This window comes from Chlorocebus sabaeus, chromosome 13 (assembly GCF_047675955.1).
Source record: "Chlorocebus sabaeus isolate Y175 chromosome 13, mChlSab1.0.hap1, whole genome shotgun sequence".
NCBI classification, from domain to species: Eukaryota; Metazoa; Chordata; class Mammalia; order Primates; family Cercopithecidae; genus Chlorocebus; species Chlorocebus sabaeus.
The window spans coordinates 57,856,921-57,881,798 of record NC_132916.1 but is presented as its reverse complement, the minus strand read 5'-3'; the positions used below and the strand labels follow the sequence as shown (position 1 = coordinate 57,881,798).

General features: G+C 33.8%; 1 protein-coding gene across 22 annotated transcripts in view; it reads right to left on the bottom strand.

The window, feature by feature from the left end:
- EYA4 (EYA transcriptional coactivator and phosphatase 4) overlaps positions 1-24,878 on the bottom strand; it is a 288,609-nt gene that overhangs the window by 61,163 nt on the left and 202,568 nt on the right. For 8 of the 22 annotated variants that reach the window (XM_038000864.2, XM_038000866.2, XM_073022484.1 and 5 more), the window contains 8 exons: positions 24,064-24,188; positions 22,630-22,698; positions 14,118-14,210; positions 9,559-9,625; positions 8,205-8,347; positions 7,918-8,061; positions 5,809-5,888; positions 1,938-2,121 (listed from right to left, as the gene is read on the bottom strand). In XM_038000864.2, the coding sequence (XP_037856792.2) occupies positions 1,938-2,121; positions 5,809-5,888; positions 7,918-8,061; positions 8,205-8,347; positions 9,559-9,625; positions 14,118-14,210; positions 22,630-22,698; positions 24,064-24,188 (905 nt within the window). Of the gene's footprint in view, positions 1-1,937; positions 2,122-5,808; positions 5,889-7,917; positions 8,062-8,204; positions 8,348-9,558; positions 9,626-14,117; positions 14,211-22,629; positions 22,699-24,063; positions 24,189-24,878 lie in introns of those variants that run through there. The other 14 variants (XM_038000868.2, XM_038000869.2, XM_008006997.3 and 11 more) reach the window with 8 other exon arrangements.

The following is a 24,878-nucleotide window of genomic DNA, read 5'->3' as shown; positions in this document are numbered from 1 at the left end:
ATACCCAGGGAGGCTAAGGCTAGCTGAAAAATCCAAAACAGAGAGCCCCAAAGGGACAAGGACTAGAAATTCAAAAGGGCTGTGTGCTCACAGGTAGGAGGATATAAAAGGAAGGTAAGGGGAAGAAACTAAAATGTAGGGGCATCAAAGACAAGCTGCATCTACTAGACCATTATTCCTTGGACTCACAGGTAAAGATTATGTTCTGAACAGGGAACTACAAATCATGAAAGTTATCATTTCACCAATTCATGATATAAACATACCTTGGCTGTTGCTTAAAATATCAGTTTCATTTTTACTTTATGTCCAAATTAGTTTACTTGTTAATATCCCCCATATGACTTACCATTTTCCCTTTCCCACTATTGTAATTACTTGCTTGATCCTTGTCTTGCTTGTTAAATGGAAGCTAAAGGTGTGCAAGGAGCTCATTCACTGCTGAAATACCAGTTTCTAGCACAGTGCTGATCCTTAACATGCACTCAATAAACAATCGTTTAATGGCATTGAGTCATCTTGGCCCCACTGGTCCAGTTAAAAAGAGTGTTTTACAGTATTGTGACCATGTTTCCCTATTTTCCCTCCCATCCAAAGCTGAGTAAAAAAGAAGTAGAGATGAATTTGGATCTTGCAAATAACCGAAGGCAGAAAAATATACTTGAACAAATTACTGATATTTTAAAAATGTCTTAACCTCATTTTTCTTAGTGACTTTTGAGAGTTCTTTATATGTTTCTATAATTCCTTTATCAGTATGTGCATTATAAATACTTTCTCCAAATCTATAGCTTTTTATTCTTATAACAGTGTCTTTTGAAGAGCAAAAGTTCTTTACAATTTTTTGAAATCTAATTTTATCTGTTCTTTTCTTGTATGAATTGTGTTTTTAATGTCATATCTATAAAATCTTTATGTAGCCCAGGGTCACAAAGATTTTCACCATTTTTTTCTTCTAGAAGTTTTATAGTTTTAGCTTTTTAGATGTAGGCTTACAATCCATTTTGAGGTAATTTTTGTATACAAGTTGAGATTCTTTCCTCTTTTGCATATAGATGTCCAATTGTTCCAGCACCATTTGTTGAAAAAAACTGGCCTTTGTATCCTGATTCAAAAATCTGCTTTCTAGCATAAATATGCATCTGTTTCTGGACTACCCATTGTGTTTCATTGGTCTATGCGTCTATCCTTTCACATTATCTTGATTACTGTACATTATAAGTCTTTAAATCAGGTAATCTGAGTCTTCAAACTTCGTTCTTATTTTTAAAAATAGGTTTGACTATTCTAATTCATCCACCTTTCCTTGTGATTTTAGAATCATCTCAATAATTTCTCCAAAAAGTCCTGGAACTTTTCTTAGGATTATGTTGAGTCTCTGTTAAATTTGCTTTTAACTTTAAATACTTCAGCTGTGTCAAATTATGTGTAGCAAATGAAATTTGAACACTGCAAGTTTCAGATAATGAAACACACAATGGATTTTAAATACACATTGATCACACAAAGACTTTACATTACCTACCACTGATTCTACAAATCCCAGGAATGTAGGAAATGTTCACTGGTTAGAGCTAGTGACAGCTTACAAAGGTCTCTTTAGCATATGCAGTCTCTTTAGCATAAAGGAAATAATTATCAGTCATACTCAAGGAAGATAATATTACAACTTTGTTGCAAGTTCTTCACAAAATGAATAATGAGTCTGGTAAAAGCTCCATATTCACATGTACACCATCATTTAGAGATTAAAATCGCCTATCTGTCCCATATCTAAAAGAAGGATCTTCTGGAATGCCTGAAGAGCCTCATCTTACACAGTCATGCTACCACAGATTAAACATCAGCACAATTATCTGAGAGCTTTCAGCCATGTTTTCAGAACGTCCACTTTCTCCATTTTACTAGATACTGCAAAACATATAAAAGTATTTCACCTGGGTAAAGATCTGTACCTGGTTGGTTAGTCAGTCCTGGGAGAGATTCCTGCAACTGGTAAGTAGAGGTTGAAGAGGGTGTGCCATCGGCTGTGTTATTTGATGTCATATACGCTCCATACGTTGATGCTGAATAATACTGTGCATACTGGTTTTGGCCAAAGGCTGTATAGGATGGATAATCCTGAAACAATAATTGAGATGTGTGTGTTTGAAAGAGAAATTACTCTTTAATACTCTCCAAAGAAAACCAGTCATTACAGTAACTGAAAGATTAGTACTCAGCCCCGTTTGTTTCTGAGTCCACAGCTTTGAGGTGCTCCTCATGAGCAGAGACTACTTGGTGGGCATCTCTTACAAGCACGTAGTAGTGAAATACCCTATTGTTTTGGCAAACCAGGTCCAGTATACAAATTTTAATGTGATTAAAGTTAGCAAATGCTTCACTTTGCTCCTGATAATTACTTATTCAAGGATTTACATCATCAGGACCTACGTGTTTGAAGAGGAAAGGAGGAGATGGAATCAGCTCATATTCACAAAATCAGTTCTTACATATCTTCTAACATTACCAGCAAGGAGTTGGGGCTGCCCCTCCTAGATTCCACAAAGACCTCAGTCTGCATTTTTGTGATTTTTGTTCCTTTCTGGGCTACCACTGATAATTCTGTTTCCTTGGCAGGAGGTAAAAAGTAAATAAAAGAAGATGAATATGATTTTTTTTTTTTTTTTTTTTTTTTTTTTTTTTTTACCCAGCCTCTCACAAACTATATGACACCTGAGGCCTTGACTTAAAGTCTTTAGTGAACTTTTCAATTATTTAGTTTCCCTCCTTTGTTACAGAGAGAAATGAAAGCAATGAATCAACACCCTTGACCTGCTTTTTATTAAAAAAATTTAAGAACCTTAAAAGGATAATGACCCTTCAAAATCCTTTCACATAGTAGGATGATGAGTAAGGAATTGTTGTGATAATTGGTGTTTAATATATCTAGCATGTGTCAGCCCAAAATGTTATTGGTGATGACAAATCCTTGGTCATCACCGATAACATTAAGATCCCCTGATGAAATGTGTTTCAAAGGAAACAAAGATCTACATTTGATGTGGTTTCCAAAAAATAAAAGAAATAATCTTTATAAGTAAATATGTATACTATCATAAAGGATTAGGTAATATGGCAGAAAACTAAAATTCTATTAGTCTGAAACTTTCAAGATCCAATGTATCCCACTACCACTTGTGAGCCAAGAACAAAAACTTCATCATATCTAAACAAAGTTCCTAGCAATATCTCTCAAAGTAAAACAGTGATAGCAGAGGTTTACATAGTGCTTGCTCTGTATCAAGACACTTCAAAGGGCTCAAATATATTTACTCATTTAATCCTCATAATCTCTTATGTGGTCTTAATACTATATTCATTTTACATTGAAGGGGACTAAGTGATTTGCATAAGGTCACACAGCTAGTAAGTTTCAGAGCTAGATTTGAACCCAGAGTGCCTAAGTCAAACATCTGTGCTGAAGCGCTCTGTTAGCCTACTAATTCCTGAAGAAGAAGATGAGGTTACATACTGGAAAGGTCCAGGCTATTCCCCACTGGGGAATATAATGTCTTTTCATATTCAAACATATCTCAAAGATCTCCCTTTCTTTTCATTTCCACTGTCGTCCCCCTTGTCCAAGCTCCCTTTTCTTCCTGTTGCAGGCAATGTATTCGTTTTTAAATTTATCTCCTCTTTCCATTTTTGACTTTCTCCAAAGACCTTGGTGGCAGAGTTATCTTCTCAAAACATAAATTAAATGATGTAATTTTCTTGCTCAAAATCTCATCATAGCCTCCCACTGGGCTTGGAATAGAATCCAAATTCCTTATTGTAAACCACCAGGCCTTACGTGAGTAGGCCCCCACCTATCTCTGCAAATGTGTTTCCGTACTTGCCCCTCATGCACTAACTAAACTCCAGCCTTTTTTATTTTATTTTATTTTTTTTTAGTTCAGTGACACACCAAGTCTTCCATCCATCGGGGATTTGGTACACGCCGCTTTCTTTGCCTGAAACACCACTGCCCTCCTTCACCTAACTCTTAGAAGTCTTGGCCTAAATGTGGTTTCCATAGAGAAGCCTTATATAAAACCTCCCCTATTCAAAATTATACTTCATTTGATATTTTAACAGACCCTGTTCTCTTCCTAAATCTGTATTTGTGTGTTTACTGGTTTATTGTCTGTTTGTCCCAGTAGGCTGTAAGCTCCATGAGGCAGGAATCAGATCTGATCCACTCCGGCCCCACCTTCGTGTACCCCAGTATACAGACCAATTACTAACACTTAATGGGCACTCAATAGGTATTAGCCAAAACAACAAACTGGTGCTCAGGCCATGGTCCCAAATACAGATTACATTTTATATTGTGATCCATTGTATTTAAATCTTCACAGATTTTCGGATCTGTTTTATGATTAACTGTTTTTAAATAAACATTTTTTTCCTTTACAAATCTTTTCTTAATCCTCCCAAATAGAGGCAGAGCAGTTTTTCCCTTATAGTACAACTCTGCCTAGTGTATATTTCTGTTGTTATATTCACTATATCTCACCCTCTGTCCATCTTATTTTCATATTTGTTTCTTTCGGAGGACTGAATCCTTCTAAAGAGCAGGGAACAATGACTTACCAGTTTTGAATCTTCAATCCCTAGCCAAAAATCTAACACATACAAGTACTCAATAAATGCTTGTTGGACCAATAAATAAACGTGTAAAATCAAGTTACAAAAAATTTCTCAATTAAAAAAAATAAAATGTATATACTGGCTCTGATGTTTAGTGTTTTAAGACATCGTTTTTCTAACTAATGCTAAATTACAGTTTAATCTTATCAAAAATATTATTATTCCACACTATTTTAACGATCAAAATTTCTTTTCTGCCTTTTGTTATACCAATAAAACTAAAATAAAGCAAGTGATAAAATTCCTTCAGTAAATCTAAAAAGTAAGCACTTGTACAGTAACTTACATTTTAGAATACATAAATGTCTAACAATTATACTAACGTAAAATACTGCATTGCCAGACCAGAAGTCAGCCCCTCTTCAATCTCAACTACTTCGAATGTGGCTGAAAACAAAAAAATATGGACAAAAGATTTGGAAGTGTCAACATAAATCATGAATTCATCTCACTCTGAGCTGATTCACTCATTTAGGGACACTCATTCTTGCTTCATGCATAATTCTAACATGCTAGATTTTAAAACTCACAAAAATATTAAGAAAACATAATTAGAAGGAGGACTAAAGACTACCAGAGGCAGGCACAGTGACAAAAGTGGGAATCAAACATTAATTAAGTATTCATAAAACTAAAAAATAGAAAAATTATTTAAAAGACAACAGTAGTCTTTGAGGTATTTTGTTTAGTAACAAAGGACACTTTTTAGGACTGAAAATGTTATATAGTCTGTAGCATAATCCTACAACTGATTTTAATCAATTAATGCTGATTCAACCAATTAATATTCATTATAATAACTGCTTTATCAAGAAAAATAAAAATGTTTTTAGTAGTATTTTAAGATAACAGAAAATATCCAATACATTTTGTAATTCCATGCCAAATGATTAAAACAACTACAGCATAAATGTTTAAAACACAAACGTTTAACAATCAAAAAATCTAAAATAGCCAGAATAATACATATTCCAAGAATTCTAGATAGGTAATTTTTTACTATCCTGAAATGCTATAATAATTTTTAAATAAAGAAGCCTTATCCTGGGAGGGTACACACATATATGGCAACCCGAGTACTCTTCAAAAATCTGAAATATATATAAAAAGCATAAACAAAAAAAGCTACTATACCTGTTGTGAACCACTGAAATTCGTTGAATTGGAAACTGAATTATTTGCATAAATAGTAGATGACGGTGCAAAACTAGAACCTAGAGGTAAAAAACAAACTGCATTTTAAAAGTATTCCTTGTAAAATGATAAAAATATTTCATTTCACAGAATTCTGTAAGAGAAACACTTTGAAATTTGTCATGAAGACAGTGAAATTTGAAGTTGAGACATTTATACAGAAAATAGGCTTAGCTCTCTCCCTCTTCTAACAGCTGGTAAACCCTTTCCTGTTGAATCTGTTGAGCTAAACAGAAGCACATGGGAACAGTCTTCATAAGGAGTGAGGCTAACATTCAAGGGTTAAGAGTCTAGAAGTGCAGGGGTACGCAAATGATAAAATCTTACACAGACTAAGACTGCCTCCAGGAAACTACTGGAACTTTCAAATCATATCAACTGCATTTACATACAAAAAAAAAATCACTTGAGTTCAACATTTGTACAGGGTTTTTAGCGTGGGAAATAAACATACAGAACCCCATTTAGCAACTCCCTGTACTTTTGTTCCCTTTGTCTTTTCTTTAGAACAAAAATAGCTGTGAATTAGTGTTCAGACTCAAGGGAGAACTGTTTATACTACACAAATCTAGGGTTTGAGGGCCTTCTAAAACTTTACTGCAAGGTCTGACATTTAATGATTTCTCAAATCACGGCAAAAACAAGTGAGCTGTCAATTATAGGTTTCCTAAAACAAAAAAGTCCTTATGGAATGTGCTTGTCAAAAAGTAAAATGAAAGGCTATTGAGGTAGCTGATTACTTGTTTTATCAATGTGTTTTGACTAGTCATGTGTTATGTAATCAGTGCCACTGACCTGACCTGGAATAGCCAATATGAAAGTATTTGTGAAAAAAATAAAAATACTATCTGTCACACGGCTAACTGAAGCTGTATGAATTTTTGAGGCTACAGCATGCATTCAAATATGTTTCGACCTACATTCTAGGAAAAAAGAGCACTGCTATTCCAGCCGAACGTATCTAATTATTTCATTTGAATCAATTGACCAAAATGTCATACCTGTTGGTTCAAATATGTTAATATAGCCCCAGATTTGTGATTTTCAGTACAGACAAAATGACAGATAGTAACCAGCTTTTAAAGTTTTTACTATGTCACTAAAATTCTTTTGGCAACTATCGCATTAAAATACAACATGGCTAGGCGTGGTGGCTCATGCCTGTAATCCCAGCACTTTGGGAGGCCATGGCGGGTGGGTCACCTGAGATCAGGAGTTCGAGACCAGCCTGATCAACACGGTGAAACCCCGTCTCTACTAAAAATACAAAAATTAGCCAGGCATAGTGGTGCACACCTGTAATCCCAGCTCTCAGGAGGCTGAGGCAGGAGAATCACTTGAACCTGGGAGGCAGAAGTTGAAAGTTAGCTGAGATGGCGCCATTGCTCTCCAGCCTGGACAACAGAGCCAGACTCCATATCAAAAAAACAAAAAACAAAGAACAACAACAAAAAGATAAAACACAATTTTAATAGGAGTCTAAAATTAAAAGAAATGTGATGATCCTATATGCCTCTATGGAGAATTAGAGAGTAAATATTATATAATAGTCCTGTTAAGCAATATATTATCAATAGGTGAGAGGAATTTTAGGAATGAACAAAAAAATCCTCAATTGGTCAATGATAAATGGAACTTAGAAAAGAGTTAATTCAAGTTTAAGTATAATCAAAACAGCACTACATACTTCAGGAATACTGAAAAGAAAATACTGCTTTGTGCTACAGATCTTTTAAATCGCTTAAGTAGACGCCAAACGTGTGGCTGACCTGGTGTCTGGCTTGGAAGTTGCTTTGCTTGGACTTGGTTTCCTGCTGATGTTACTCAGCTTAAACTTAAGTATTTAAGTTTGGCATAGGTCCTGTTTCCTGATGTATACTCAACCATTTCAGCATGTTTCTGTCTAGTTATCTGTCTTTCTTTAGAAATTGTGTGAGCTGTGATAAAGCTTAAAACCGTCTTCATGATCGGATATTCCTAGTCTAAAGCCAGTGAGTCTTACTCAAAGAATGAGTTCTCCCAAAACATGTTTCATGTGTAGCTACTTACCCGGCATTTGGTAAGAATAAGGTGTCTGGCCCGGCTGTGGGGTAGAAAACCCTGGGCTGTAACTGAGGCAGCCACTCTGTAACGGGGACTGAGTTTGGGAAAGTCCACTCTCTGTCTTGATGGCTGGCAACATCACACCCAAATCTGTTCAGAAAAATGATTGTGCAAACCATTTAATTAGTAAGATGATTTTCCTTCTAAATTGTAACCTACAATAGAATACAAAGCTACCAGCCAGCAGGATCACCTGCCTATAACCAAAGAAGAAGAAAGAAGATGTGAAATACCGTAAGTGGGCAGGCTGTAGGGCTGTCCTGTCTGTGAGTAGGCTGTGTAGACGGCTGGCTGCTGCATCCCCGAATACTGAGTCTGGCCTGCATATGCAGACATTGTTTGAGCTGCTGGTGTAGAAAGAATGTGTGGATAGGGCCTAAATATCAGAAAAATAGCATTACTGTGGCAACAAAGACTGCGTATTAATTTAGACAGCCTAGATTCAGTGAAACCCTATAATATCCAGGACGTAATCCTCTTTATCCGTAATTTTAACAATATAGGAAAAAACAACAGTCTGAATGTCAGGAGTTCAGGCTCTGCTATAAGCCAGTCTTGTGACCATAGACAAATGATTTAAACTTCCTACGTCTATACCACATCTGTAAAAGAAATTTGATCTAGATATTATACCTAGTGTCTCTTCCAGGTCTATAATTCTTGCTCATATCTGAAATCGCATATAACTCCAGTTAATATGTAGATGAGGAAAATGGAGCACACGCAAGCTTTATTAATATGCTCATGAGCAAATTCACACTCACCATGAGTGACTTAATGCTATGCAAAGACTACAAAAGTCTATTTAAAAGCCGTACTAAGAATTCGCTCCTAAGAATTGGAAATTTAAAAAAAGAAAAAGAAAGGCAGGAAGTTTCCAAAAAAAAAAAAAAAAGGAACATCATTCCTTTCATCATGCCACATTTTACATCATGTTCTCCACTGGATAACCAACCTCCAGTCTATATAAATGTAAAGGCAGACATTCTAGATGCTGCAGAAAATAACATACTATATTTAAATGTGTATGTATCAGCAATACACAATCGTGGCACGTCTGGCTGATTCCCAACCAATTCAGATATACACTCAATATAGTTAAACTTAAGAAATATCTATGACTGTCCTCAATAAAGTGACTATATTAGTTATAAAAAACAATAAAGCATATTCTCCAAAAATATGTTTATTAGAACTGGAAATCCAACAAAAGAATTTCAATGATGGAATTAATTATGAAGTGTTGACATTTAGATAAAATGCAATCTCTTTAGAGTTTTTAACCAGCCAGTATTTTTGAATTTGAATTAAAATGCAATGTATTCTAATTTGAGCCTGATATTTTTCTCAAGGTATATATAAATATTCAAGGGAATTATCAAGATAAACGTGGGTGTCTCTATTTCAAATTTGTACAGGATATTTATCTACATATTTAATCTATCCAAGCATTATCCAACTAACTATAATACATGTATAGACATAAATGTTTGCCAATTTAAACTTGTCAAATTGTGCAAATACAGATTAATAAAGATAATGCTGGAAAAAATTTCTAATGAAACAAAGAATCTACTGACCACTTACTTGGAAGGATACAGCTGTGGGGAATACTGATGTGCTGATCTGGGGCTGTAGCCACTACTTGTAATTACTGTAAGACACAAAAATACCAGTGCACCAAAGGTTGCTTCATAAATACATTTCACTAGAGTGTACATAACAAATTTGAAGAAATTACCGTGTTAAACACGTTTCCAAAAATTCATTTTCTAAAAAGAAACAGCTGCCTAAACACTTTCTCCTAATTAAACTGCTTTGAGTTTTGTGCAAAAAGCATGATACAAACATTTGTCTCACAAATCATTCCCTCTATCACTCTTCCACTCCATTTTCTCACATCATTAGCGTGCTCTTATGTATTAATATGCTATGAATAAATATCTTTGATTACAGGGTAATTAAGCTTTCATAATATAAAAGTAAATTTTTAAAATTTGCAAACTTTACATTTTAAAATGCCAAATATGATGGCAATATGTACATATCGCTCTTTCTCCATATTTGTTCTAATTGAAATACAATACAAAATAAGAAGAGTGTGATGTTCCAAACTTCGTTTTCTAACACTACAATACGATTGTATTCTATTTCCTCTCATTTTACCCATCAGATGAACAATTAAAAATGCAGTCTAAAACATTCCAGTAATAATTAAAGAAAGCACAGGTGATTTCTTTAAAACATAATCACAAAATGTAGTAGCAATTATATTTACAAATAAACTTTGAACTATTAGAGATAATACTTTTCTGAGAAGAACTGAAAGGTGAAAGTCGGTCCTATTAACAGTTCATCCAAACATGGAGCCCCAAACTGGAATATATCCAAAAGCTTGGAAGTTTCTCTTTCCTTTAACTATCTGCCTTGACTAAGACAGATGTTTTGCAAATATATGGACTCTAAAGTGTGAGCCAGTTCCCTTAGAGCCAATCCACACTGCGTGAGCACACAGAGTGTCTTTATTGGGCCATCTGCTGTTCATTCACTTTTCAAAAAGATTAAAGCAGTACACAATGCAGTGCTGGAATTAGTTTAGTCTAATCAATCATAGTTATACTTCAAAGTACTATGTCCTTTCTAAGTTGTTCATAATAATTCTGGAGCTAAACTTTTAGAATTGTAAAAGTGACAAATAGGTTTAGGTTGCTAACTATTTTATGAAACATCATATATTTCTATATATACCACAAGTACCCTTGTGATGTGCTTCACAAACACACAAAATTTAATGTGTTTAAAATGCTATTTTGCCTATAAGCTCTGAATATGGAAAGAATATTTTCATTTTCATAGCAGTAAGTATATTTCATACAGTAAGTATATTTTTAAGAATATTATCAGTCAATTTTGAAAATCATCAAATTTGACTAAAGGTGTTACTTCTAAATATTTTCAGCAATCCAAACTTAACTGAATTTGATATGTATCGAAAATAAATTGAACCAATAAACTATTAATTTTCTACATATTTATTAAAACTTAAAGAATATTTTAAAATTTTCAAATCAACTTAATGAAAACAGACTCTTTGTTCTACTACACAATGGGCATTAAATGTACATTTCATAATAATAGTGTTATTCCAAAGATAGTCATTCTAATTTATCAATTCACAATACCAAATACTCCAACAGAAATATAGTTAAATGAGGCTTAATTATATATTCTTTCATCTCTTCTTTACAGAATTTCTCCTTGGTACACTCAAGATTTGGGCCATACTAACTAGTTACGATCAATATTATGAAATAGAAGACTTTTCCAAAGAGACACTGAATAATAAAGATAAATATTCATTATAGTAACTTCTAATAAATAAGACACAGATCAAAATTACACATTTCAGAAAAAACCCATATACACGAACTCAATTCTGAATATACAGGATGTTTCTTCTAATGATAAAACTAAACATCATTAGAATAATGTACTCACAACACTATAAAGGCTCAACTAACCTTTACAATTTTCTATTAATGTCTGTATGTTCATTTTCTAAATAGAACACAAAACCTTAGACTCAGAAAACTACGATGTTCACGTAGGAAAGTTTATGCTTCTTTACTAAAATACATACATTTTGTTCTAATTCAGAAATTTGCAGATAACTGAAAAGAACAACAAAATTGGATTAAAGTGAGTGGAAATTATGCAGATCAAAGTAAAGACTGCTCTCACAAAGGGCAACCTCATTTCCGGAATGATTTCTGGAATATCTTGTACAAACTTGAAAGACCTTTGTTTTATTCCCCACTGTCATTTGATTAATCATAAACATTACCCAATATACTCATTACATTCCATCATTTCTGTATACAACAGTAAGCAAACCAGCTTGTTTTCGAAATGCCCTGAAAATTAATTTAAATAAATGTTTAATGTCTACTATCAGTTTCTCTGGTGGTGTCAAAGCAATTTTAAGGTTTCATTCTTATTATCATGCCATCTTAGATTGGTGACTCTCAACGGGATGAGAAGTGGGCGGGGGTGAGAATTTTGCCTGTCAGGGGACATTTAAACAGTCTGGATACATTCTTGGTTGTCTTTAGTAAGCCATCTTTGGTTGCTTCTTCAGTAAAGCAGCATCTGGGGGAGTGCTGCTGGCATTCTGGGATAGATGCAGCCAAACATCTTACGGTGCAGAGGACAGCTTTCCCACACTAAACAATCAGCCCGAGTCTTTCACAGTGCTGATGTTGATAATCCCTGCCCTGGATCACTGCTGTGGAATAAAACTTTCCACAGAGTTGGAAATGTTCTGTATCTGAGCTTCCAATATGGTAGCTGCTAACCACATGCAGCTGTTAAACACTTGAAATGTGTTTAAACTTGAAAATTCAGTTAAATTTTGGTTGCTGAAAATATTGAGAACTTAACACCTCTAGTCATACTTGATGATTTTCAAAATGCATTAATATTATTGAAAATATACTTACTGCATTATTGCTGTGAAAATGAAAATTAAAAACAAAATTTTTAATTTTATCAAATTTTAATAACTACATATGGCTAGTGGCTACCTTATTGGAGAGCACATCCCTAGATAATTCTTTAAAAAATTCGGAAAATATCTATAAAGATAATATGAGTGAATTTCAGACAGGATGATTGTTCATACCTATTTCTTTTTTCATCTATTTTCTGGTGGGGTATTACAGAAAGGACCCAGGGGCTGATCATAAGGACATGGTTCTAGACTCATACCACGGACCAGCTGTGAGGCCTTGACTGTATGGCCTTAACCACTTTTAACTTTTCTCGTCTACAAAATGGATCAGAGAGCTCTGAAATTCCTTCTGGAGCTAACACTTTATAGTTTTGTCATTCAGCTCTCAATGAACTTGTAGTATACTACTGAAGTATGTCAGCAATAAATTAATAACTCCATTCCTTTCCTTAAAAATTTGTTCATATAGATTTATTTTGCAGAAAGTTTATAAAACCTATGGTAGGTGTGCAATACAGAATACTGAACTGGTAAACTATTTATCTCCCGAGAGGCAGGTAAACTGCTAGAAAAGATGTGTATTAGTACGCATGAGTCTCTATGCAAAGTTTATGTACTAGTATTTCTTTCTTGGAGTACTAATATTTATGTAAATACATGGCAACTGCTTTTAATCGGTGTGAACTAGTGAAATTAGATCATCTGTAAAAATCAAATATATGCTATAATGACATAATACTCTAAGACATATCTCAACTATTTTTACATAAAACATACTGACAAAAAATCCTTATAACATGAGAATATGGATAAATGTAAAATGTAAAATGTATTAAAGTAGAATAACAGAACCGAGATTCAGTTACCACAGATACATTCCTACGTTTAATGTTCTTCTTTCTGATGTACCCATTCCTCCTCAGGTTAGAAAAATCCTTTCACCAGATAATAAGCCAAAGAAATATTGTAACTTAAAAAAAATTAATTGAATCAACTTAATTCATGCCCTTTGTGCCCAGCTGGGAGTTATCAGGTATTTATATTTTAAAGGGATTGATGTTTAAAGACATGCTATTGTTCTCTTTGAAGCATACGAGCACTCTCAGAGGCTGGGTTCTAATGCAACCAGCATGTGCTCTCCTGCAGCCCATTAACCTTTAATACTTGTCACTCAGCTGCTTACACAGGAGGAGTTTTTTAAACCCAGAGAGGAAACAAGGTTATTTAGAAGGAATCAAATGGATAGTTTTACATCTCGAATGTTAAACAGAAGGTAGTTTTTATGTAATTCAAATGGATAAGTTGAAGAAGCAAGGTCAGCTACTACAACTTAATTATTAAATTAATTAAGCACTGTATAAAATAATTTTGAAGGAAGTTAAGTTTACTTATCTGTAATAAGAAAGTCATGAAACTTTTGCTGTCAACTACAATATCAAGCAACATTATTCTAAATATAATTTGTAACAATGCATACTGGTTATGACTATTAGTTCTCAAAAAAATAAGAACTTGTTTCTAGCTTTATAAAGATCAAAGTTCTAAGAGCTTGGATGGTTATGCTGCTTATTCCCAAGGAGGAGGATGTGGACGCACCCCCATGTGTACGTAATGACACACGAGCTAAAGGCTTTACCTGACCCAGTAAAAGTGTCAAGCGCTCCATCTCCAGTCGTGGTTGTGGTTTCACTGCTGTTCAAGGGCTCTGTTTTGACTGCAAGAAGAGACACTATGTAGAAGAATAAGTACATGTGAGTTTTACTTCTAAATTTATGTCAAAGACTCTGTCGGTTCTACTAGTGATTTTTCTAGCTACCATGGGCATGCAAGAGAAAACTTGAGAAGTTGATGAAGAGAGTTTGTTAATTTAGCTTCTAAAGGGGCATGCATTTAGAGGATTTAATCTAAAATCCTCTGGCCAAGCCAGTTCTCTCAAATCTGGCTTTTAAAGGCAGTCAACCTTAAAAAGTGAAACAGCAGTACACATATTTGTATTTTTAATTCACCTAAACACACTCTCACGTAGTCAATAGGAAAAAAGGAATCATCATCAGTCTTCCACACATTTAATCAGAATTATACCAGAGAAAATTACTAGCTTATATTTTATTTTTCTCAGGAAGATATTTTTAAGTTTGCATAATAATACAATGGAGATATATAAAAGTATAGAAACCATGGGCTCATTCACACAATGAACGAAAAATGAAGCACTCAATGAAGCTCTAAAAAACACTCACGAGCTATAAGGTGTTGGGCTTCTTATTTTTAACGGTACAACAATTTTTAATATGTTATAGAGATAAGCACAGAAAAAGATGACTTATACAGCAACAAGTACATCTTTTGAAAACTCTTTTAATGTGTTATTTCTACATGGCAGTGGTGTATTTTGGCAAAATCGTTGCTCAGTAACAAAGTGGCCTAGTACACATTATTATCATTATTAGATGCGATAAGGGTGATGGGGGTGATAATAAAGTTTTACCCATTTGGTCACACCATATTTTCCCTTTGTTGGCAAAGCTTTACTACATATATCACAGCAGCAAGGAAATAAACTAAGCTATTTTCTACTTAACACCTCTTGTGTTTCCTGGTCATAAATGAAATGAACGATACAGTTAAATAACTTAGAAGCAAGCAGAAAATTACAAAGAGAAAAGCTGAAGACTAGCCAAAGGGCAAAAAAGAACAGTCAGTCATAGGGTACCCACCAATCACACAAGTCAGTAATGTTATTCTGTTAGAAAAGCAATTAATTGATAGAAAACCATGCGGTAATGATTATGCTCTTTTCCACATGAACAGAATTAACCAGACCCTCAGTGAGCTCTGTGTTAATTTAGTATCCATGATTTATTAATGACTTGATCGGCTGGAAGATTCAGAGGAGAAATGTAAATGTTGGAAACGGAAAGTAAAGAAACTTGGATTGCTTTTCTTAGCAAAAAAGGAAATTCAAGTTCGACTTATCTTTCAATAGCAACAATGATCTGAAGAATAGTCTATTTATATAATGATAAATAATAAATTAGTGGTTATAACTTTTCAGTAGTAATTTGCACAGTAGTCCCTATTATGGTTATACCTTATCAATCACTAAACCTATCATTACAAAATCATTTTATCACCTTTTTATTTACTCCTATATAACTAATACTTATTGAGAGCTTACTATATGCTAGATGATGTACATTTAGCTAATCCTTAAAACAACCCTAATTAATACAAATCACTATAACCATTTTATAGACAAGAAAACTGAAGTGCAGTGGGGGCTGAAGAGCCTGCACAAGTTCCAGTGCAGGAGATGGTAGAGCTAAGATTTGAACTCAGGTTTTTAGCTCTAATACGCAGGATCTTTCCACCGTATCAGGCTGCCTTTGGGTATGAAAATGGCTTATGCTCATGACAGTGCCTCTTCTCAAAGGCCCAAAGCATAATGAGAATGCAGTTATCTCCTAGATAGAATAATTAAAAATACTTCATTAAAAATAAAAACTGCACAATACTGGAATAGGACACTAAGGCATGTTTCCCATTTCTTCCTCATGGGATATTTTAAAAGACAACAAGAAGTAGCAAATTTGAAATTAGGTAACAGTAACAGCACACCCTTAAAAGGCACTTGATACATTCCAGGCGTTGCTCTTGCCCTTTACACCTATTAACTGATTTACTGCTCTCAACAGTCAGTAGATAATATCATCATCTTCATTTTTCAGATAAGGAAACTGAGGCACAAAATGGTTAAATAACTTTCCCAGTCACAAAGCTTGTAAGAGCTAGAATTTGAGACCAAGTGGTGCGTGTTCAGAATCCAAACTCTAAACCATACTGCCTCTCAGGTGACATTAGCTCATCAAGAATTCCTTTTGTCTGTATGAAGATAATGCAGAGTATAATCTAGATGGGTATAAAGGCTACTCCATCTCATGCAATGTTCACATTTGACTTCTAACATTTATGACAAAAAGGCATGGCCCAAAGCCTTCAACAAAACTAAGAAACAGTTTATCAGAGCTTCTGACTTCTACTTGCAGCGAAATTCCTATGTATGCATATCTATATCTATGAACAGTATTTGCAAAAGTAGCTTCATTATAGTAATAGTAACACAGATTTTACTTGTGAATGGAGGTGGTAGAATGAGAGCTGTGTCTAACAAAACTCGTCTAGAAGCCAGACATGAAGATTAGTTTTGCTACTTTGAATTTCAACTCTTAGACCTGATTTCAAAAGCTTAGTATTGGTTTTGATTATAATTTCTTTAATTTGAAAGTTTAGGGAGGTCAAGAGGAGAAAGAAGAGGAAGGAGAGAGCGAGTTTTTGGTCTAATTCGTTATACTGGAAACATCTCTCATTAAAATTTTAAAGGTTTGCCCTTAGTCAAAGATAGACAAAGAGGTTCCTTTTACTGAGAAAAGGCATCCCTGGGAAAGTATATGAAGAGAGGAGTAAAAAGCACGATGTATTAGCTTTACTAAAATGCCTGAATTTTAAAGTAATAATTCAACAAAATGGATGCTAACATTTGGGGGAAGTGGTGCATGCCAATGTAAAACTGTTTTTCCTATGCAAGTAAGGGTAGAACAAAAGGGAAGAGTGGAAATAAAACATTTATTCTGTCACAGAAAATAAACTGCACTCACATTAAATGAGCACCAACAAGCACCTCTCGAGCTCGAAGTAAGTCCCAAAGTTATTTTGATTTTTCTAAATAAAATGCAGTAATATTAGGTAATAAGAAATAACTATTTTTTCAGCAGTAGAAAGCTCAGAGAAGTGAATAGACACTCCTTATATTATTAGCTGATTTATTAAAACATGTTAGAATACAAAGAAATATTATCTTGATATTTATGTAACAGTAAACTAGTATAAACATTATAAAATAATTATAGATAAAGCTTGGAAAACACGTTATTTTCACTGAAGCTACAAATACATTTGAAATGTACGCTATTTTCTTTTATCTTGCTTTTGTTTCTGCACTTGAAATTACATCTACTATATACTTTTCCAGTGGCAGGAAACTTAGCTTTTCATTAAATATATGCAAGACACTATTGGAAAAATGTTCATTAGTAAGACAAATTACTAATAAGTAAGACATGTTCATTAGTAAGATAAAAATTAGTAGTCCTATTACTATTAACTTGTAAAAATCCTTATTCCAAATAATTATCAGTGTCTATTCCTTGACTGTTCAAATGTATTTTTAAGCTATATTTTGTTTTTCTTAAATTAACATGATGTTTAAACAGGGCTTTTAATTTATTTTCAGGACAGCATCCAAATTCATTACACGCAATAAGATGGAAGCAAAATCCTTCTACAGAAGACAAGCACCATATTTCTTAACCAAATGCAAGCTTACACACAAAATGTTTTGATTTCAAAGGAAACTGATATTTTAATGTCTTAGGTTGAGGAGTTTTGTGGGATTATTATTCTATATCTTCAAAGTAAGGGAGTCAGAGCTCATTTTGCTAAAAGTGGCATAAAATTACTTTCTATAGCACTTTGTCCAGAACTGTTAAGAAATTCTTGTATTGTCAGGCCCAGCTCCCCATTAGTTAGCTACTTGCAACTTGGATGTTTTTGACAGAGCCAAATAGTAAAAATAAATAAATACACATGATTGGCTTTTCCATTTTTTTAGCTTGAAAAATAGTTCTTACGTATAGACTGAATTAAGGTCATACATAATTATTGTCAGGTATCAGTAATGGCTACTAAGTCACAGATTTCCTGTCTTCACATCCCAACCTTCATCCCTACTGCCATACACTTATTTTTAAAGCAATCTTACTCTTGTCCCCTTAAATTGTCTTTAGAATTTAAGTACAACATTAATGTTGATTAATTACTTTTAGAGAAAGTCTGTTTTATTATCATAACTCAAAGTTCATATTCATTTGTTGCAATTCAGGCTTCATCCTCTAACCCACATAACTTACACTTACATTTCATCTTCATAAATCAGTGTAGTTTAAACACAGATTAAGGTGTGTGTGCACCAGTTTAAGGTGTCCATTTAAAAAACTACATATATGTAATTCCACATACACTTCTTTCTGAACCCCAAAAAGCACATACAGAGGCTTTTGACAGCCTAGTTTCTACAAAGAATTTCAGAAAGTTAGATCAGGAAAGTTACAATTTACAACACTGCAGGGAAGCAGTAAAAGTATCGCCTACTGGTTTTAATAATCAGTATAGCCTATGATTTATGCTTGTTTGAATCAATATATTCATTCAGAAACCTATGATTACCAAGTGTCTTTCATTCCTAACTACCCATAAAGTATTTAATTTTGTAAAATAATTTGATGAGGACATTTATGACTTTTATTCTAAAAAAAAATCTCTACAAAGAGCCGACCCACAGCAGTAGGTAGCTCTACTGCACAAATACGAATTCATTACATGTGAGTCAATCGTCTCTACAGTAAAAATTCTAGAAGATTCTTTTCTATATTTATTTCAAATATAGAAAAAAAATAAAGCTGATCAGAATGTCTGATTTCTATTCCCCCAAACCTTTCCTTTGAAGTCATTTCTTAATCTCCATGTAGAATCAAATATTCCCTCCCTCCACTGTTCATCCACCTTGAACACATTATGGCATTCATTATTTTCATGTCTGCTTCCCTCTGCTAGACTTTTGGTTCCTGGATGGCTGGTATCGTGTTCTTTAGGTCACTGGGTTCCCATTTCCTAGCATAGAACTTGGCATATAATAGGAACTTGATACACTTCAATTAAGTGAGAAAGTGAAAATTTACTCTTTTAGATCCTGCCCTAGCCCTCCCAATAGATCTAAGTATTTTTGTATATAAAGTGTAGTTCATCATGAATCCTGACACCATTCAGCAAATTAGAATCTGGAATTACCTATATCTGGAAGTAAAGGTTCATATGATTGGCATGCACTCTTATATGTACAACATAACTTATGTATATGCATATAGATCTATATCAGGAGTTGTACCAAATCTGACTCATGGTCTGTTTCTGTATGGTTTTAAGCTAAGAATGGTTTTTACCTTTTTAAATGACTGAAAAACATCAAAAGGAGAATATTTTGTTACATGAATATTTTAATGAAATTCAAATTCTGTGTTCAAAAGTCAAGTTATTTAAATACAATCATGTTAATTTGTGTAGGTATTGTGTATGGCTGCTTTTGTGCAACAATAGCAGAGCTAAATAGCGACAACAGAGAGCAGACAGCTCACAAGGCCTGACCTCTGCTTTATTTGCTAAGGTAAGCTTGCATTTATGCTATCTTCATATTTTACACTTTAATAATTTTACAAGTGCTAAAAATTTCAAAGGAAAATCTATATTCCATATAAATCTGCAGATGTAATATATAATAAGGATTAAGGTAGGCAAACACCTTAAATTACTTTCAAGAATATTGCAACATACTTAAAGAGCACCAATATAGTATGATAAAATCTAAAGGTGATACTATCAACTTATGTCAATTAAAAAAAATTAGGCCAGGTGTGGTGGCCCACGCCTGTAATCCCAACACTTTGGGAGGCCTAGGTAGTCAGATCACCTGAGGTCAGGAGTTCATGACCAGCCTGGGCAACATGGTGAAACCCAGCCTCTACTAAGTAAAGTACAAAAATTATCCTGGTGGGCGTGGTGGTGTGTATCTGTAGTCCCAGCTACTCATGAGGCTGAGGCAGGAGAATCACTTGAACTTGGGAGGCGGAAGTTGCGGTGAGGCGAGATGGCGCCACTGCACTCCAGCCTAGTAGACAGAGTGAGACTCTGTCTTAAATAAATAAAGAAATAAATAAATAATCTTTTTGAACATCTCAAGTTATTGGAATGATCTTGAAAAGCTATTAAATTAGTTCTTTTCTTTTGCCTTTTGTTTTATTATAATTTTATGAAGTGCTCCAATTCCAACAATAAAAACCAAGAATTGAAAATAAAACAGTTAATTCTTAATAGAAGAGATCACACAACAAATGCTTAGTCTGTGTCACAAACGCCCACCATAAAAGGTCATTGACATTCAGCTGGGCATGGTGGCTCACGCCGGCAAACCCAGCACTTTGGGAGGCTGAGGTGGGTGTATCACAAGGTCAAGGAGATCAAGACCATCCTGGCTAACACGGTGAAACCTCATCTTTACTAAAAATATAAGAAATTAGCTGTGCGTGGTGGTGGGTGCCTGTAGTCCCTGCTACTCTGGAGGCTGAGCAGGAGAATGGGGTGAACCTGGGAGATGGAACTTTCAGTGAGCAGAGATCGTGCCACTGAACTCCAGCCTGGGCTACAGAGTGAGACTCCATTTCAAAAGAAAAAAAAAAGTCACTGAAATTCATTAAAAGTTTCATATAATATGCTACCAGGACTATATTATTAATAATCAAAGTTTAACATTTTGTTATCAAAAGTTTGCTTTCTTTAGCCCAGTTTACACATTTCTAAATGCAAATAAATTTATCTGACCAAATGGAGAGTCTGTTAACACAATGCATATTTTCATTTCCCTTAAAAAGTTTTTGCCTATTATTGCATTACTAATCAAAGAAAGGAAGATATACTGATATTCATTACTAAGCAATTTATATACATTATCTAAGACAAAAGTCGTGTCAAGAAGTATTATTATCATCCTTTTAGAGAAAGGAATTGAAGCTCAGAGAGCTTAAGTAACTTGTTCAAGGTGACACAGCCAGTAAGGGTAGTGCTAAGATCCAGATCCATGGCGGCCCTGACAACACAACTCCTTGTTTTTCTCCCATGGCCTCACGAGTTTTAACACTGACATTAAGAACCAGGAAAATTTGATGCTTACCACTTAGAAAAATGTTTCTGGTTGAGATTAGAGGTAAATTACTATTTATTGCACATATTCACTATTATAATGTTGCTTGCATTAAACACTATTTGAGAACAGACCACAGCCAGTAAGCTAAGAACATTTTTTTACATATTAAATGTTTAAAATGTTGTCAAAATGATAATATTTCATGACACATGAAAATTATATGAAATTTAAATTTTAGGGCTCACAAGGTTTTACTGGAACATAGCCACGCTTATTCATTTACATATTTTCTATGGTTGCTTTTGCACTATGATGGCAGAGCTGAGCAGCTGAAACACAGACATGTGACCTACAAAGCTAAAATATTTACTATCTGGCCCTTTACAAAAAAAGACCGTGCTATAGAATTAACAGTATCTAAATTCTAGCAACATATTTTTAAGTATGAAAAGTATATTTAAGTATAAAATGAAAAAATTAAAACTAAAACTATACAAATACAAATAATGAGCATACTGAAGTACTTTTTCTTCACTGATCATATATTCTAATTTAGTCAGAGATAGAGCAAGGTCCAGCCAAACTGTGCCTACTCTGTTTGTTTGTGATGCACATTTCCAACAGGCATGAGCTCCTTTTTGATTCTACAACTGGGTGGTGCCACAAAAATGTGATGGCTTTGTTGTATTTGATTTTTTTAGCAAGTTAGCATTTAATTTAAGAGAAAGTTTGTTAATATGTGTGTAAGTATGAACGTAGTTAGTATCCAAAGTACAAAAAAATTAAAAAGCTAGTATTAATTTCTAATTTTAAATGTATGGCTTTCACCACTGACAATTTTTAATGTGAGGGGATACTGATTATTAATGTTACTTTATATACATTGGAATAATTCCCAAAATCTGTAAAGTAGAAAATATCTTTTGCTTTATTAAGAATTTAATTTAAATTATGAAAGTCTATGGATTACGAAGGTGATTAAGTTTATATGCATGGCCACTCTGCTTCAATTGCTCTATTTGACATGGCAGTTGTTGGGCAAAATTAATCATGTAATAAAACTGATAAATAGTGAGAAAACTAATATATGCATCATTTAGGTGAAATTATGTAATATTTAAGAAAAGAATACTACTGACCTAAAAAAAAATCTAAGAATATAAATTAATAAAAAATCATAACCAACTGCTGTCAATAAACAACTAAAAGGCATGTTCATTTTTCCTTTTTCAGTACTGAACACAGAAAAGAGATGCAAACATAGACACGGCAACAGACAGCAATCCAGGGGGCAAATCCACACACCCAAACACATGCAGTGTACCAGCATCTCTCATACTTGTTGCAGAAGAGGGCGTGTTGCAACTCAGCAACCAGTCTGCTGTGTTTAAAACAGTCATGTTGTCCCCTAAGAACAGGAACAGTATAAAAGTTCATTGTCTGAATGCCTCCTGATATGAATAATCTTTAATGCTTGCACTGGTTTCTGAACTTTTAGCCAAAATTGTAACTATACTGTATGAATTTAACATTTTAGTTTATCAGGTTTGTTTCAGTTCAAATATATGCATCACCAGTCTGGTTCTAGAGTGCTTGAGTTTTTAAATTGTATTATTTGTACCCAATTTAAGGTTTAAATGTACCTTCCTCCAGTTTTCATCACTAAATATTCTATACATTTGCAACTGCATAATTAGGTGAAATTACAGATGCATGTTTAGAGACAAATAAACATCATAAACAAGGAAAATGTTAATCTACAAGGGAATTGGTGTAAAACATTATTAAATACAGATAAGTTGCAATGCACACAACCTTACAAAGAAAATTTTAGATGGCATCGTTATTCTAAAATAAATGGGAAGAGGTGTATCAATTTCATAGATATTTATTTAAAATTTAAAAGAAAATATGATGTGGCAAATGCTAATATCTGACAATATAGTTTTTACAAATTAAATGTCATATAATTCTAAATTTATTGGCTAGATGGATCTACAAAATTTCAAATTGTAAATAATTTAAAATACAGTCTATATATAAGTGTGTACATAATCTCTCTATAAATATACATTCTGATACAAAAATTGGATCACATTTTCTGACAAGTTGAATACATTTTATAAAAATAATAAAGCAGAATATCTGAAGTAATAGCTATTATTGTTGCCATATGCTGTGGCATAATTATGGGCTAATAGAAAGAGAAATTATCTGAAAAAAAAAAGCAATTCCTTTTTAAATAAATGTTAGGTGTTATTCTGTTTGAAAAGAAAATGCAGCAGATATTAGTATTTTTGTATTTCCAAAATCATGTGTTTTTTTTAATAAAGCACTTATAAGAAAAAACATTTTTAAGAAAAATGTTGAGGTAACCTTTCTTTATAATTCAAAACAAAACCAAAAAGTTGTGTGTACACACACACAACACATAGAGAAATTTTTGCTAACACCAGGGTGGAAATCCTTTGGCCTCAATTTCTAAATTCTGTGGAATATTTACAAGGGCAAATATAAAAAGAAAGCCTTGCTCAAGGCCCTTGAAATGTTGCTCAATGCTATCTATTCTCTGTGAAAGTTCCCAGCTATAGAGGAGGAGCAAAAATTTCAAGAAAATCATCAAAACAATCAATGTTAATTATATATACTTTGGATATAATGCTGATTTGTGTTATTGATAAGAAGATATTTATTTATTAGCAGATCCCTAAGAAGTAAAATTAAAGCAAACACTGAAATGTGATTCTGGGTTTCTTCAGAGTAGTACACTTACCTCCTGTCCCATTTGTAGTAACTGATGTGCTGCTGAGATTAGATTTTTCCAGTTTGGAGCTACCTGCAGTATCACCACCTCCAACAAGAGTATGAGGACTTGCTAGGTCCTGCATGTCCATAGACCTGGTAGAGCAGCAAGCAGCAGAGAAGAGTTGAAATTGCAGCAGTTATTTTTTAATAGACTACAAATATTATTCTATTGACCACGTGATCTCATGGTAATAATTAAAACCAGTATCTAAGACTTAGTCAACCAGATGAACATGCCAGTTCATTAGAAACAAACATACATACAAACAAATGCATAAATAAATAAGAAAAGCTTCCATAGTAGGTTAAGCCTCATAACCTGTTTGTAATAATATAACATAATATGGAAAACACATTACTAACATAAAAATAAAACATATTATGTTATTACTAACATATAGAAATAACAAAAAATAATCCTATGACTGTTCCATATAATACTGTAAGAAAAAATGCAAATTCTGTCATCTTGGCAATTTAAGCTGATACACATACTCACCCTCCTAAACTGATCACCTTAGCTACATACTAGAGAGCCGAAAATGTTTAATTCCCCAAATTTGGCAATCCCTGCCACCAATAATGAAGAAATCAGTAGCTAGAAATAAAGTGTGAACTCAAAATTAAACGGAAGCTTCCAGCTGACCTTGTTGACCCAGGGAGCCGAAAAATGAGCCCAAGTCCTGAGAGCTGGTTTTGTAACACTTTTGGTATAAATTCAGGAATAGAGCTTTGACTTATGTTTGCTCCAGGGATTGTGCTACAATGGGGATAAAATAAAAC